Genomic DNA, 13,362 nt, shown 5'->3' on the forward strand with positions numbered 1-13,362 from the left:
GATGGGACTCACATGCCTCTATCCAAAAAGTAGCTGGACTTCAGCTCCAATAGATTCTTTTTTTTTTTAAGGTGTCTTAACAGTTTATTTTGAAGGTCTTTTAAAAAACAAAGTAAAAGACAATCTGAGAAAAAAAATTGCATAGATGATACTCATTAAATAAGTATGATGACTAAATCAGACAGGGATATACTCTCTCCTGAAACTCCAGAAGTGAGTTCTGTGGTCCTGATGGTTCTTAGACATCCAGAGTGGGGAGGGGAAACGTGGCAATTAAAGCTGCCTTGTAATCATGTAGGTCTACAGTAGCAACCAAATGTTTCTTTTCTTCCCAAGAAACCAATTTCGATCTTCAAACTGTGCCTTGTCTTTTAAAGATAAGATGCTGGAAACTCGATGGGATTTGGTGGTCTTCCCTTTGCGAGCACAGCAAGTCCCTGGAATAAGATAGACACAACTGTCTGGTCCAGGTAGGCACAGGTGGGCAAGGACTGTAGATCCTTCTGTTTCGATGACTTTTCTGCATTAATCTTCTCATTTTTCAACTGTTCTCTCAACGCTGTCTGTGAGCCCGTACTCAGAGTGAGGGGTTTCTGCAACCTGTGTCTGTCCCTCCAGCATCTGCTCTGACTCCATGGCAGACCCTGCAAACTGCAATCAACCAGATACCAGTCTTCCTCAATGCTATTGGTTCCCTAAGCACCCTGCATGGCACCACCGACTCCCAGGACTGTTCAACAGTCCAACAGATTCTTGCCAAGGTCTCACGTAGTCCAGCTGGCCTTGAGATCCCTGAAAAGCCAAAAATGGCCTTGAGTTTCTTATCTTCCAGTCTCTATCAAAGCTAGGTCTGCATCCCCAATCCCTATTTACATTCTCTAATAAAAAAATTAGAAATTAGAAATCTTTCATATAAGATAATAGAACGAAACAAGCTGGTCGGTCGGTGGTGACACTTTTATTTTTTTTATTTTCTATTTTTTGGTTTTTCAAGTTGGAGGTCAGCCTGATCTACAGGACAGTCAGGGCTACATGGAGAAACCTTGTTTTGGAAAGGAAGGAGGGAGGGAAGGAGGAGAGAGGGGGAGGGGAGAGAGAGGGGGGTGGGAGGGAGAGAGAGAGAGAGAGAGAGCGCAAGTGCAAATGAATATCTTCTAAAGGCTGGTAGTTTGAGGTTTGAGGCTCTGGACTAGGCCGTACATTATGTTCTCTAGTTGGTTGTGCCTGTGAGGTGTGGGTCCTGAAGTGGTGATGGCCTCAGTTACTAACAACTCCAGCCATCTCACCTCTTCTTTTCTGTCACCTGACATTCCCTAGAGGCCAATACAGCGTGGGGCTTGTATCATCCTGTGATTTTGCTGTCCAAGAGGGCAGGCAGGTCACCAGGGCCAATATCCAGCAGATCAGCTAGCCTTTGTGGGGACAGGAGCCCTCAGTTTCTATCAATCCATTTACCAGTTGCACTCACTTGTTTCCCAACTGTCCCTGTGTCTGTGGGGTCAAGGACAGTGACTCTTCTGTAGGTACATTCCTAGCACCCATCTCAGGATCACAGAACAGAGGGTGGGGCAGGGAACAGAGGCACGTTTGTAGCTGTTGTGAACATAGATGGCAGGACTGAGAACAGAGAAGAGGTGGGACAGGTCTGCTCTCTTTGCCCACAGCCTGTAGTGCTGGGGATGGAACCAAGGGCCTTGCCTCTCCTGCTTGCAAGCAAGGCAAGCGCTCCTCTTCCATACCACACCCCTAGCCTTCTGTCAGCCCAGAAGCCTTTATTTTTTTTCTCCAGCTTTCCACATGGACAATAGATTCAGGGATGGTGACGGCAGAGTCATACATATCTAAGGTAATCTGTCTTATGATCTCTCTATTCATCTTGTTATTATAATCACAGAGAATTCCATGATGGGTGAATGTCAGGTCAGGGTGTCAGGAATGACTTGACTGGGAGAGGTGACACACTGAAGAACAGGTGAGATAATTCGTGGGGAAGCATGTTCTTCAGGGCACAGCAAACATCTTGTTTAGAGGCTACAGAGTCAGACCATTGGACTCTGAGGTGTGTGTGTGTGTGTGTGTGTGTGTGTGTGTGTGGTGTAGAAACAGCCTGTGTTCTGGGTGTTTCTGGGCACAGACCCAGGAGCTTTGGCCAGGCCAGAAAGTGAGTCTTTAACTGGAGTGAGGATTTGATTTTTGTTGAGGTTTGAGGATGCTAGTTATTTTAAACATGGTCACAGTAAGTTAGATGGCTCAGCTTGTAAAAGTTCCTGCTGCCAAGCCCGAGGACTTGAGATAACCTGAATTTGATCCCTGGGATTCACACAATGGAAGGAGAGAACTGAAAACTGTCCTCTGACCTCCCTTAGCAAGCATGCACACATATATATATATGTAAACAGACAAACAAATAAATGTAATTTAAAAACTAAACAAAACTCATCCAGGGGTTGAAGAGATAGCTCAGCTATGAGAAATTACCCTGTACTCCCCAGAGGGCACAGTTTAGTTCCCAGTATCTTGATCCTACCTCAAGTGGCTCACAACCACCTGTTTAACTCTAGCTCCAGGAAATCAAATGCCCTCTTCAAACATGCACTATGCTCACATGCACATATCTGTACACATACACACTTAATTAAAAAATTAAAGCCGGGTGTGGTGGTACATGCCTTTAATCCCAGCAATTGGGAAGCAGAGGCAGGTGGATTTCTGAGTTCAAGGCCAGCCTGGTCTACAGAGTGTGTTCCAGGACAGCCAGGGCGATACAGAGAAACTCTGTCTCAAAAACCAAAACCAACCAAACAAACAAACAAAAAATTAAAATAAGGGACTGGAGAGATGGCTCAGAGCACTGCTTTTCCAGAGGTTCTGAGTTTAATTCCCAGCAGCCACATGGTGGCTCACAACCATCTGTAATTGGATACAATGCCCTCTTCTGATGTGTCTGAAGACAGAACACTTATAAATAAATATATAAATAAATTAGTATTTTAAAAATTAAAATAAATATGTACCAATAAAATATTTTTAAGAGCCTTCTGGCCGTGTGGAAGTCCCCATCTTGGGGAGGGCAGTGCCCAGACTCTGGGGGGGGGGCACTTCTGCTCTCACCACGGAGCCCAGGAGCCTCTGTCCTTCACAGCCTTCCTCCTTTGTGCTGTGCTGACTCAGGCATGAAGTGTCACTCCTTCTCCAGTTCTACAAAGTGACACTCTTGGCAAATATTTGTAGGCAGAAGATCTGGGTCCAATTGATAGTAAGCTACCAGGAAAGAGGTGTAATGGTACCTTAGGTTCTTTTGGATGGCTTTGGTTTCCTCTCCCATCCATCAGCTCCTGGGCCTTGAGATGATTTGTCTGGTCTTAGCTTGCTGGTGTTCTCCTGGGATAGTGTGGACAGTGCCCCTTTCCCAGCAAGCACTTCAGCTCTTCCTTCTTTGAACTTAAAGATCCTACAGTAGGATTCACAACTTGAATCAACTTGGTTCCATGTTTTCTCATCACTTCCTGGACATAGCCAGCCATTCCCTAGCCTTTTGCATGCTTTGTTACAGTTCAGACAATGCCACTCACTTTCTTGTCCCTTATGCAGGAAAGGGTCTAGCCTCGGCCTAACAGGGTAGTACGTGTCTGTGAACCAGCTTAGGAGTTAGAGGAGAAAGGATCAAGAGTTTAGACCAGCTACACAATCATTTGAGGCTAGCTTTTGCTACATGAGATCATGTCAAAAAAAAAAAAAAGTCAGAAAGTCTCTGAACTCACATGGTAGACAGAGAGAACCAATTCCTCTAAGTTCTTTTTTGACCTCACATGCTCATTTGTGGAATATGTTCACACTCTCAGATTGTGTGTGTGTGTGTTTGCAAGCATTTAATGTAAAACAACAACAACAACAACAACAACAACACTGTTTAAAAAATACAGGGGCAGGAGCTATAGCTCAACTGTTAAGAGCACTGACTGCTCATCAAGAGGACCAAGGTTGAATTCTAAGCACTCACATGGCACGCAGCTCACAACCATGTATAACCTAGTCCCAGAAGAACACATGCTCATTTCTGGCCTCCATGGGCACTGTATGTAAGTAGTGCATAGACGTTCATCAGGCAAAACCACCCATACACATAAAAAGAAGATTTTTAAAAAATTCAGCTTCTAGGGTGGAGAGATGACTTAAAAGTAACTTTTGCTCTTACAGAAGACCCAGCTTCAGCTCCCAGCACCCACACCAGTGGCTCACTAACAGCTGCAAAGCCAGTTCCAGGAGTTTTAATGTACACATGGACTCACAAAGACACACATGCATATACATAAATAGAAATAATACATTTTTTTTGTTGTTGTTAATTTGCTTTTTGTTTTTCAAGACAGTTTCTCTGTGTATCCTTGGCTGTACTGGACTTGCTTTGTAGACAAGGCTGGTATCAATTCAGAGAGATCCACCTGCCTCTGCCTCCCTAGTGCTGGGATTGAAGGTGTGCACCACCATGCCTGGCCCAATATAATCTTTAAAAAGCCACACCTTGAAAGTTTAACCTCAGATCTCATGAACACCCTCTTCTTGTGCTCATGTAGCACTGTAGGCTATGCCAAGAGGACTCCTGGTGGCTGGAGCATGTGTGGGCCGGTGTGCCTGTGCACTGCATGTATGATGGTAGTATGCCACATGGACCAAGGCTGAGTAAGGAGGAGCCTGATAGAAGAGGAAGGCTGGGATGCATCCCGATCCTCAGCTACATTCTGTCTCCTCCAGGTCTTTGCTCTTTGACAAAGTGCAGGTGCTTGCTCTTGCTAGCTGGACCTAGAGGTCAGGCTCCTACACAACAGTGACTGAGGAGGGGGTCAAGGCATGGGTGCCAGGATGGGATAGCAGGGACAGTGGCAGTAAAGTGACGAGTGAAAGGTACCAGCTCAGCACTTTGCAAAGCCAGGAGCAAAGCCTTCAAGGACTAGGGTTTCATGAATAAACACGCCCATGAGGCTGAGGCCAAGGTTGGCACGAGTGTTTCAGAGCCTGTGGCCCAGTGAGTCTGGTTATCCTTGACTTCTGTCCTTTTGGGTCAGGGGGTTTGCCTCAACCAGCAGGGCTGCACAGATGGAAGCTGGCCAGCTAGAGCGTCTTCGATGGGAAGGTAATACTGGACCGAGTCTGATTACTGGTGTGCAAAAGGGAGAAATAGGAACTGCTCAACATATTGCAAAGTTATCATGTAGACACAAGCACAGAAGTGATTATCTATACACACATATGAATTTCAATGCATTCACAAAGTGGTGGTCTCAGCCTCCATGCAGCTCTGGTGCTCAGTCTGGGTGGGAGCTGCCTCTTCCCAAAGCCAGGCTGAGATAGTGGTTTGGGTAGAAATCTGAGGTCAGAGGTTGTCTGACTCCTGAGTTTTGTGTACCCCCCTTCCAAAGACTGCACCAGGGACACATAGTTAGAAATAAAAATAGAGACCATTTATTTATTTATTTTTTTTTTTTGGTTTTTCGAGACAGGGTTTCTCTGTGTAGCCTTGGCTGTCCTGGAACTCACTTTGTAGACCAGGCTGGCCTCGAACTCAGAAATCCGCCTGCCTCTGCCTCCCGAGTGCTGGGATTAAAGGCGTGCGCCACCACGCCCGGCTGCGAGACCATTTATTTTTAAAAAGACAAACATCCAGGCACGTAGTGCACACCTTTAATTCCAGGACTCAGGAGGCAGAGACAGAGTTTGAGGCCAACCTGGTTTACAAAGTGAGTTCCAGGACAGCCAGGGCTACACAGAGAAACCCTGTCTCAAAAAACAAACAAACAAACAAACAAACAAAATTTATATGTATGTGTTTTGTTTATATTATGTCTGGGTACCATGTACTCACAGAGGTCCAAAGAAAGCTCCAAATTCCCTGGAACTGGAGCTAGAGACAGTTATAAGCTACCATGTGGATGCTGGGAATTGAGCCTTCGTCCTTTGTCACATGTAACTGTGGGGATTGAGATGCAGGGTGGCTTCTGGCAGGGGCAGAGTACAGATAGGCTAAGCCAGGGAGGGGAGGCTAGGGCTCCAGGTAGATGGCAGTGAAGTCTGCTTGCTCACTGCTAGGTGCAGCTTTTTTTTTTAATTTAAAGATTTATTTATTTATTAATTATATGTAAGTATGCTGTAGCTGTCTTCAGACACCCCAGAAGATGGCACCAGATCTCACTATGGATGGTTGTGAGCCACCATGTGGTTACTGGGATTTGAACTCAGGATATTCAGAAGAGCAGTCAGTGCTCTTAACCACTGAGCCATCTCTCCAGCCCTCTAGGTGCAGCTTATAAATGGGTAGGGAGTCCTAGGGAGCAGGTAGAAGCCCCAGTCAGACTCCCTGGATCTGAGTCCTTTCCTGTTCTGCTCTGACCTCATGGCTGGCTCTTGGTAGGTTCCCATGTCTCTGGAGATGGGCTAAGTATGATCTGTCAGTCATTGTCAATCTCCATGAGGACTGATGGAGGCAGGTCCTATATGCCACTGCTCTATACAGTTGAAGGAACCTGTGTGTGCTAGCCATGAGCATGATATGTCTTTCCAAATGCATATGTTGAAATCCTTAGGACCTCACAGTGCGACTGTTTTTGGAGAGAACAACTCTAAAGAGGTGACTAAGGTGCAGCATGGTCATTAGACGAAGGGCTAATCCGGTACAACTGCTGTCTTTCTGAGAGGAAGTCAGAGTGAAGATACGTAGGCCAGTGACAGCACAGGGTGAAGACAGCCATCTGCAAACCAAGGACGTTCCTGCCACACTTGGATCTTAACTTCCAGTTTATGGTGTGAACAAATGTGTGTTGTTCAGCCAGCTACGGCCCTTTGCTGGGGAGCTGTGCAGGGGAACAGCATGGACCAAGGACTTTTGTGGAGCTTTCTGATGTTGGAGGTGGAGAGGCTTCCTCCAGGGACAAATCCCAGAACCCCCAGACAGTAGGATGTGTTAGTCACTCTATCTGCCTACAGTGAAGCCTGCTTCCCCACTTCTCTTCCTGTCCCAAAGCTGTAAGGTGAGTGGCAGAATGGCCACTGTCAGCGAGGGGACTGCAGCAGGTCGGAGGGGTTCAGGAGCTTGAGTTGAGGGAAGACTTGTGTTTCGACAGGGTCATGGGGTCCAGCAGAGGATGGCCTGGAAAACATCAGATAGGGACAGCAAGACTAGTGGTAAAGGGATGGAGCAAGAAGCAGTAAGAGTGGACCAAGCTAGGTGTACGGATGATGTCTGAGACTGCAGCACTCAGGGTTTGAGGAGGGAGGTTAGGCAGTTTGCTTGCTCAAGAGCAAACAAAAACAAAAAACAAAAAATAAGCTGGGCAGTGGTGGCATATGTTTTAAATCCCAGCACTTGGGATGCAGGGCCAGGTGGATCTCTGAGTTTGAGGCCAGCCTGGTTTACAGAGAAGTTTCAGAACAGTTTCAGAACTCTACCTCAAAAAGAAACAAACCAAACCAACTAAAAAACCACAACCAATCAAAAAACAGTAGTACACTGGGCTGTGCTTCATTACTGGAGAAGTGAACAAACAGCACACGAAGCTGGGATCTGAGAACTGTGCTGGGCTGTACTCGGTACCATGGTGCACTCCTGACTTCCTGCACATAGCAACAGTTCAGTTGTGCACGTGGCAGAGGAGCCCACTAGGATGCACACCGGGTTCTGTCAGGAGCACCAGGAGATGGGTGTTACCTATCTGAAGTTTCATAGCCTGTTGCTAGCTCTGGTGTGTCTTTTCTATACAGTCCAAGAGTCAGGAGAGTGAGAGCTGAAGTGAGGGTAGGGATAGGGAGAGAGAGAGAGAGTGTGTGTGTGTGTGTGTGTGTGTGTGTGTGTGTGTGTGTGTGTGTGTGTATTCCTGTGACACGTGCTTGGAGGGAAAGGTGGAAGGAGAGCTTCCCTTGAATGCAGCACTGCTGCCATCTTGTGGTTACAGTTGGACACTGGTTCTGAAGCCAGGTCCACCGGGCAGGAGAGCCTTTCAGCTATCTTGGAAGGCTTCATGAAGTGCTGACCTGGGCAGACCTAGAACCAAGACCCATGGCTAGTCCCTGCTTCACTCTCATTGCTGGGATCCAATCAATTGTGGGCATCTTTGCACAGGCATCCAAGGCAGGGAGGAGACTGGTGCTGCCTTCTAGGTCTTCAGCAGTTGTCCTCAATGGCCACACTGGGAGCTAGGAAGCAACAGCCTAGGCTGAGCTGAGGAACCTGAGCAGCAGTGTTGTAAGCTTACTACTGGGGTCTGCAGCCAGTGCCTAGTTTCCTACCAGCCTTCTCTCCCTTCTGCTGCCTGCTTGGTCTCCAGAGGGAGAGCCCTGGTAGCTCTGCCCTGTCTTGGTGGAAGTCTGGGGAACTGCTCACTTATTCCCAGTTTCGAGGTTAGTCCAGTGGCCCCTTTATCTCAGATCTAGTCTTTATTGCCCCTTCCCTTCTACAAGTCCTCGGGCAGGCACATTTGTCACATCCCTATTCATATCACCTGCACTGTGTTGCACACTATGTCTGCTGTACAAGTAGTCACAATATCAACCTCTGAAAACACACAATCTGGTAGTGTAGCTATTGGTAGGGCCCTAGGCTTCTGGAGTGGTCATGGAAACTCCCCCTAGACTTTCTAGCGTACCTAGCAAAGTAGCAGCCTTGCCTTTGAACATTTACAAAGTCAATTTCCCTAGTGGGCTTCAGATATGGAAAGAATAAAGGAAGCAGGTAGGTAGAGGAGTGGGTGGGTGGGGTCCCTTCTTCTCCATGTCTTGTTAAACAGGTAAGGCCCTGCTTACCCACATGTAAAGGAGAACCACAGGATGCTATGGGATCAGGTCAGGGGTGGACAGGCCTGGCTTGGACATGGACTCTCAGCCCTTCTCCTGCATGAAGATGGAATATCCCAAGTCTATGCAGGCTGTCCTTAATCTGCTTCCTTTACACAAGTGTCCCTAGGGAGCTGGGCCAGGTCTCAGTACAGGATCCTGTGTGTTGACCACTGCTTTGGAGAAGACAGTGCAGAAGAAGTGTGCATTCTGCACACTTGCTGCTAAGGGCTGGGTCAGCAGGTGTCTTCATCTATAAACAAGGCTTCTTGAGGTCTGTATAGAACCAGGGAAGGTCTTGGTGCCCACATGTGATTTGCATGGTCCAGTGCCCAGGGCTGTGTGCTGAGGCAGCCATGAGTTCTAGTCACCAGCATGCAGTGCTGACAGTGCAGTTACCTAAGCCATGGCTGGCACCAGCACACTCCCTTTGGCCTCCTGTCCCAATATGCCAACATTGCCTACCAATACTAGGCTCCCTCTCTTGACCAACATGCTACTATTGTAGGATGGGCAAAAGCCAGCTGCTAGGGGTAGTGGTATATGAAGGGACCCAAACAGGTAGATGGCTGTCTTGTGCACAGCAGAGGGAGGCTGGATCTTTTGGGGTGAAGCAGGGACTGTATCGGAGTATGGCTGTGTGCTCTGCCCTGCTGTGGGCAGGAGATGCTCACCACTCAGATGGCTTTTAGCTCAAAGCAGATGCCCTGCTCCCAGTGAGCTCAAATTGCTTCCGCCAGAGCAGATCATACTGACAGGTGGTTTTCTACTTTTATTTGGGGATACAAAAGGCACCTCTCCCTGTACCTGAGGACCAATCAACAGGTGAGCCCCAGGTGGGTGGAGCCCTGCTGGAGGTACAGAGTAAGGATAGTGGAAAGGCAGTGGAGGAACTGTGGGGCTCTGGGTACCCAGAATCCTCGAGGTCTCATCTTGACACCTGGGCAGTGAGGTCTTTCCTCGATGGGTGCAGTTTCGTACCAGGACAGTGGGCAGCTCAGCAGGGGCCACCATAGCCCATCCCAAAAGCCACTGAAGCTTTTTTCGGGCCCCACACTGCAGGGGGATGGGATAGGCAAGGCTGTGGTAATGTCTCCTCTATTGCCTAGACTGGTAGTGTAGATTCTAGAGGGCTCCCGTGGGATTCTCTGGGGAAGGGACCAGGGGAATATCACGGAAGCAGCCTTATACTAGGTCAATTAGGTCCTATCAGGTCAGCTTGTCTGGGGCCCCAGGTCTCAGTAAAATCATAGTCGTTAGCAGGATGGGAAGCAGGCAGGACCAGCCAGGACTCCAGTGGAGGGCTGACTTATTCCTTCAGTTGAACCCCTTGCTGCCCAGGCTCTGGGAGAAGAGAAGCGGGGTAACAAAACACCCCCAAGCAGCTTTAATACCAAGGGAGGGAGGGGCCCCAGTGGGTATGAGAGTATCAGGCCCTGGGCTGCAGGATGCCAGACCCTGCATTCATAAGGCAAACAGCATGTCATCGTCCTTCTCCTGGGTCTTTTTCCGAGGGGCTGTTCCAGGAGATGGTCTGGGGGGTCCCTCGGCTGAAGGGCTGGCCAGGTTGGGAAGTCGATCAGCAGCTTTGGCTCGTTCTTCCAGAAATTTGTCAAATTCTAGAGGGAAAGAGTAGGCTTGTAAGCTAGAGCTTGGGAAGGCGGAGGGGGAGGGGGAGGGAGAAGGGCAGGGGCATGGGCAGGGGCAGGCAGATGGGGTGGAGGTTACCTTCACTGGTGACACCAGAGGGCTCCTCAGCACTGTTCCCCTGAGAATGCAGAGGGAAGAAAACAGAGGTTATTACTGTCAGGAGCATGCAGAACTGGACGCCCACTGGAACAGCCTTGGGATCAGGACCAGTGTTGCTGTTGTCCTTAAGCTGACCCTGGTGTCAGGTCCGAGGTCTTGGGTTACAACCTCCTATGCTTTAGGACCCAGGTGTTCCAATTTCTCAGCCATGATTTTTTTTTTTTTCTCCTTTGAAACAGGGAGACTGGCCCTGAAGAAATAGCTTAGCAGTTAAGAGCTCATACTAATTCTCACAGAGGACTCAAGTTCAGTTTCCAGCACACATATCAGGCAGCTCCTAACAGCCTATATACCAGAAGCAGGGGACCCAATGCCTTTTTTGGCCTCTGTGGGTACGGCTCTCGGGCCCATACAGGTGCATGCTCACTCATAGACACAAAACATAAAATTAGGACTGGCGATCTTGCTCAGTGGTTAAGGGCTCAGTTTGCTGTTGCAGAGGACCTGGGTTCTGTTCCCATATGGCAGTTCATAATGAATTGTAACTCTAGTTCCAAGGAAGCAGATGTCTTTTATTTTGTAAAAAGTTAAATCTTTTTTAAAAAGTTAAATGTCAAGAAACAGAGAGGATGGCTAGGCATAGTGGCACATATCTTTAATCTCAGCACTTGTGAGGCAGAGGCAGGAGGATCTCTATGAGTTCAAGGCCAGCCTGGTCTACAAAGCAAGTTAGACAGCTAGTACTAGATAGAGACCCTGTCTCAAAAAGGCAAAAAGAAGGAAGGGAGGAAGGAAGGAAGGTCAGATGGACAGACGGACGGAAAGGAGGAGAAACAGTGCAGCCAAGGCTAAGCTCATGGATGTGGGACGATAAGCACAGACCACACACAAAGCCAGGAATGATGCCTAGTAGCACACTCCTCCCTCCAGGGTTCACAGACAGAAGGCAGGAAGGCTGACACCCCCACGCAGGGACTGCTTGGGTTACTGCTGTGCTCAAATCTGGCTGGAGGTAAAGTTATGACCCACTACCCAACTGGATGTGTGGGGCATGGAGTTGGAATGAGAGAGACATCTGCCTCAGAAGGGCCTTTGGAAATTAAGTGCCCAAGCTCTCCTGGGTCTTTAGTGTCCACAGAAGTGGTGGCAGAAGCTAGAGAGAGGCGCTGATATCAGAACTGATCCTGACTGCTGCTACTGCTGTTCTTTGGAAGAAGCAGGGCTTGGGGCTGGAGGTCCAGTTCAGGAGTTCTGTCTTCTGGTAATGCCCCTTTAGAAAGTGGTAGCTGTGAGCTGGGCCCCTTGCAGTTACCAGCCTTTTTGATAGGAATGGGACATGATGATATTTCCCTCTGAGGGCCTACTGTAGGGAGTTTAGTAACCCCTGCCTCCATCCATAACCAATGCCACCTCCCGAGTGCTGACTGATAAGCACAGGGAAGTCACGCTGAGGGTGTGACCTGGAACAGGAAGGCTGTTGCATGGGAAAGGACGGTGGGGATGAGATGAAGACAGTAATACTTGCCTCTCCTCCAGTCACTTACAAAGCCCTTCTATAAGACAAATGGATCCCTGCTTGGCAGGAGAGGCGTGAGCCCCAACTTACCACATCTGTGGACAGCCACTGCTCAATGTCCTCCATGATGCGGGCCTGAGTGGCTGGGATCTGGAAGGAAGGCAGCAGGGAGGCAGTGGGTGAGTCACAGGAAGGAAGCTGAATGCTTCCTCAGTCCCTCATCCACCCCGATCTGAGTTTCTTCCGTGTCCTACTGGGGTGCAGATCCTGGGGTTACCTCTTCCAGCTGCCTGAGACCATTCTGCCTAGCAGCTGGAGCAGCGCAAGGGGTAAATAGGATCATTCCCCGCATGGAGAAAATGTATATCTGGCCCCAACAATGGGAGGTGCTCCAACTGGAGAAGGGTTTTAAGCCATGGTCCAGGACAAGGACAAGCCTGGTCACAGGTGCTCAGAGCAAACAGGGAGACTCAGTTAATGGCAGAAATAGGAATTTAAGAGGAGGGAGGCTCCAAGTGTTTCAGAGAGTCCAGGCTGGTGGTTCCAGAGGCAGCTTTCTAGATGGGAGTATTTGACTCTGAGCTCAAACACATGGGCTCTCACATGGTGGTTTCTAAAAGGAGCAGGAGTTGGTTTCCTCTGTAACAGTTTCAACAGTGTCAATCTGGCATGTGCATAGATGTGGTCTGCTATGGAGCTCAGCGAACTCCTGGCATCTTACATAATGTTCTTGTACTTGTCTTCCTTACCTGGCAACATGGCTATCATCCATAGTGCTGTCAGGAGGCAGTAAGGCCAGCAGAGAGCCTGTATAGAGGAAGGCTGGGAACTTAAGTTTCTGTTTGACAGCTTTCGAATAGAGGGAGGGCTAGAGTCTCTGACCAAACCAGTTTAGTGCCCAAGCTTATCACCTAAGCTACCTAGGGTGCCTCACTATGGGAGAATCATGATGACACTCCCTACCTTTCTGACTGACTGGTCACAGCTCTTTTAAATGTCTGCAAAGGGAGGTCAGCCAGCCAGGCAGGTGAAAGGCCAGGGCTGGAGGGGTGTGGCTGGCACCTGGCTGCTGGAAGATGTGGACAGGGATGGAGTATGTGGTGTGGCTGAGGAGTATACCCAGAAGCTGCCAGGTTGGGGCAATGTGGAGAGCAAAGTAAAACAAGACAAAACACTCCTCCACATTCCTATGGGACTCCAAAGGGTAGCCCACACACTCTAAGCTGAAGAGCAGCAGCTGTCAGCCGGTCTAGTGACTACTGAGGGCTTCTAAGGGG

General features: G+C 48.7%; 1 protein-coding gene and 1 pseudogene across 2 annotated transcripts in view; both read right to left on the reverse strand.

The window, feature by feature from the left end:
* Window positions 1-300: 300 nt before the first annotated feature.
* LOC110300854 (protein dpy-30 homolog pseudogene) lies at window positions 301-666 on the reverse strand (annotated as a pseudogene).
* An 8,913-nt stretch (window positions 667-9,579) lies between these two features.
* Window positions 9,580-13,362, reverse strand: part of Tom1 (target of myb1 membrane trafficking protein) — a 37,756-nt gene continuing 33,973 nt past the window's right edge. For both annotated transcript variants that reach the window (XM_085843812.1, XM_021169450.3), the window contains exons 13-15: window positions 12,176-12,235; window positions 10,549-10,588; window positions 9,580-10,439 (exon numbers count right to left, since the gene is read on the reverse strand). In XM_085843812.1, the coding sequence (XP_085699938.1) occupies window positions 10,285-10,439; window positions 10,549-10,588; window positions 12,176-12,235 (255 nt within the window). In that variant the 3' untranslated portion in view covers window positions 9,580-10,284. The remainder of the gene's footprint in view (window positions 10,440-10,548; window positions 10,589-12,175; window positions 12,236-13,362) is intronic.

Source organism: Mus caroli, unplaced genomic scaffold (assembly GCF_978045245.1).
Source record: "Mus caroli unplaced genomic scaffold, Mus_caroli_1 scaffold_10, whole genome shotgun sequence".
NCBI lineage: Eukaryota > Metazoa > Chordata > Mammalia > Rodentia > Muridae > Mus > Mus caroli.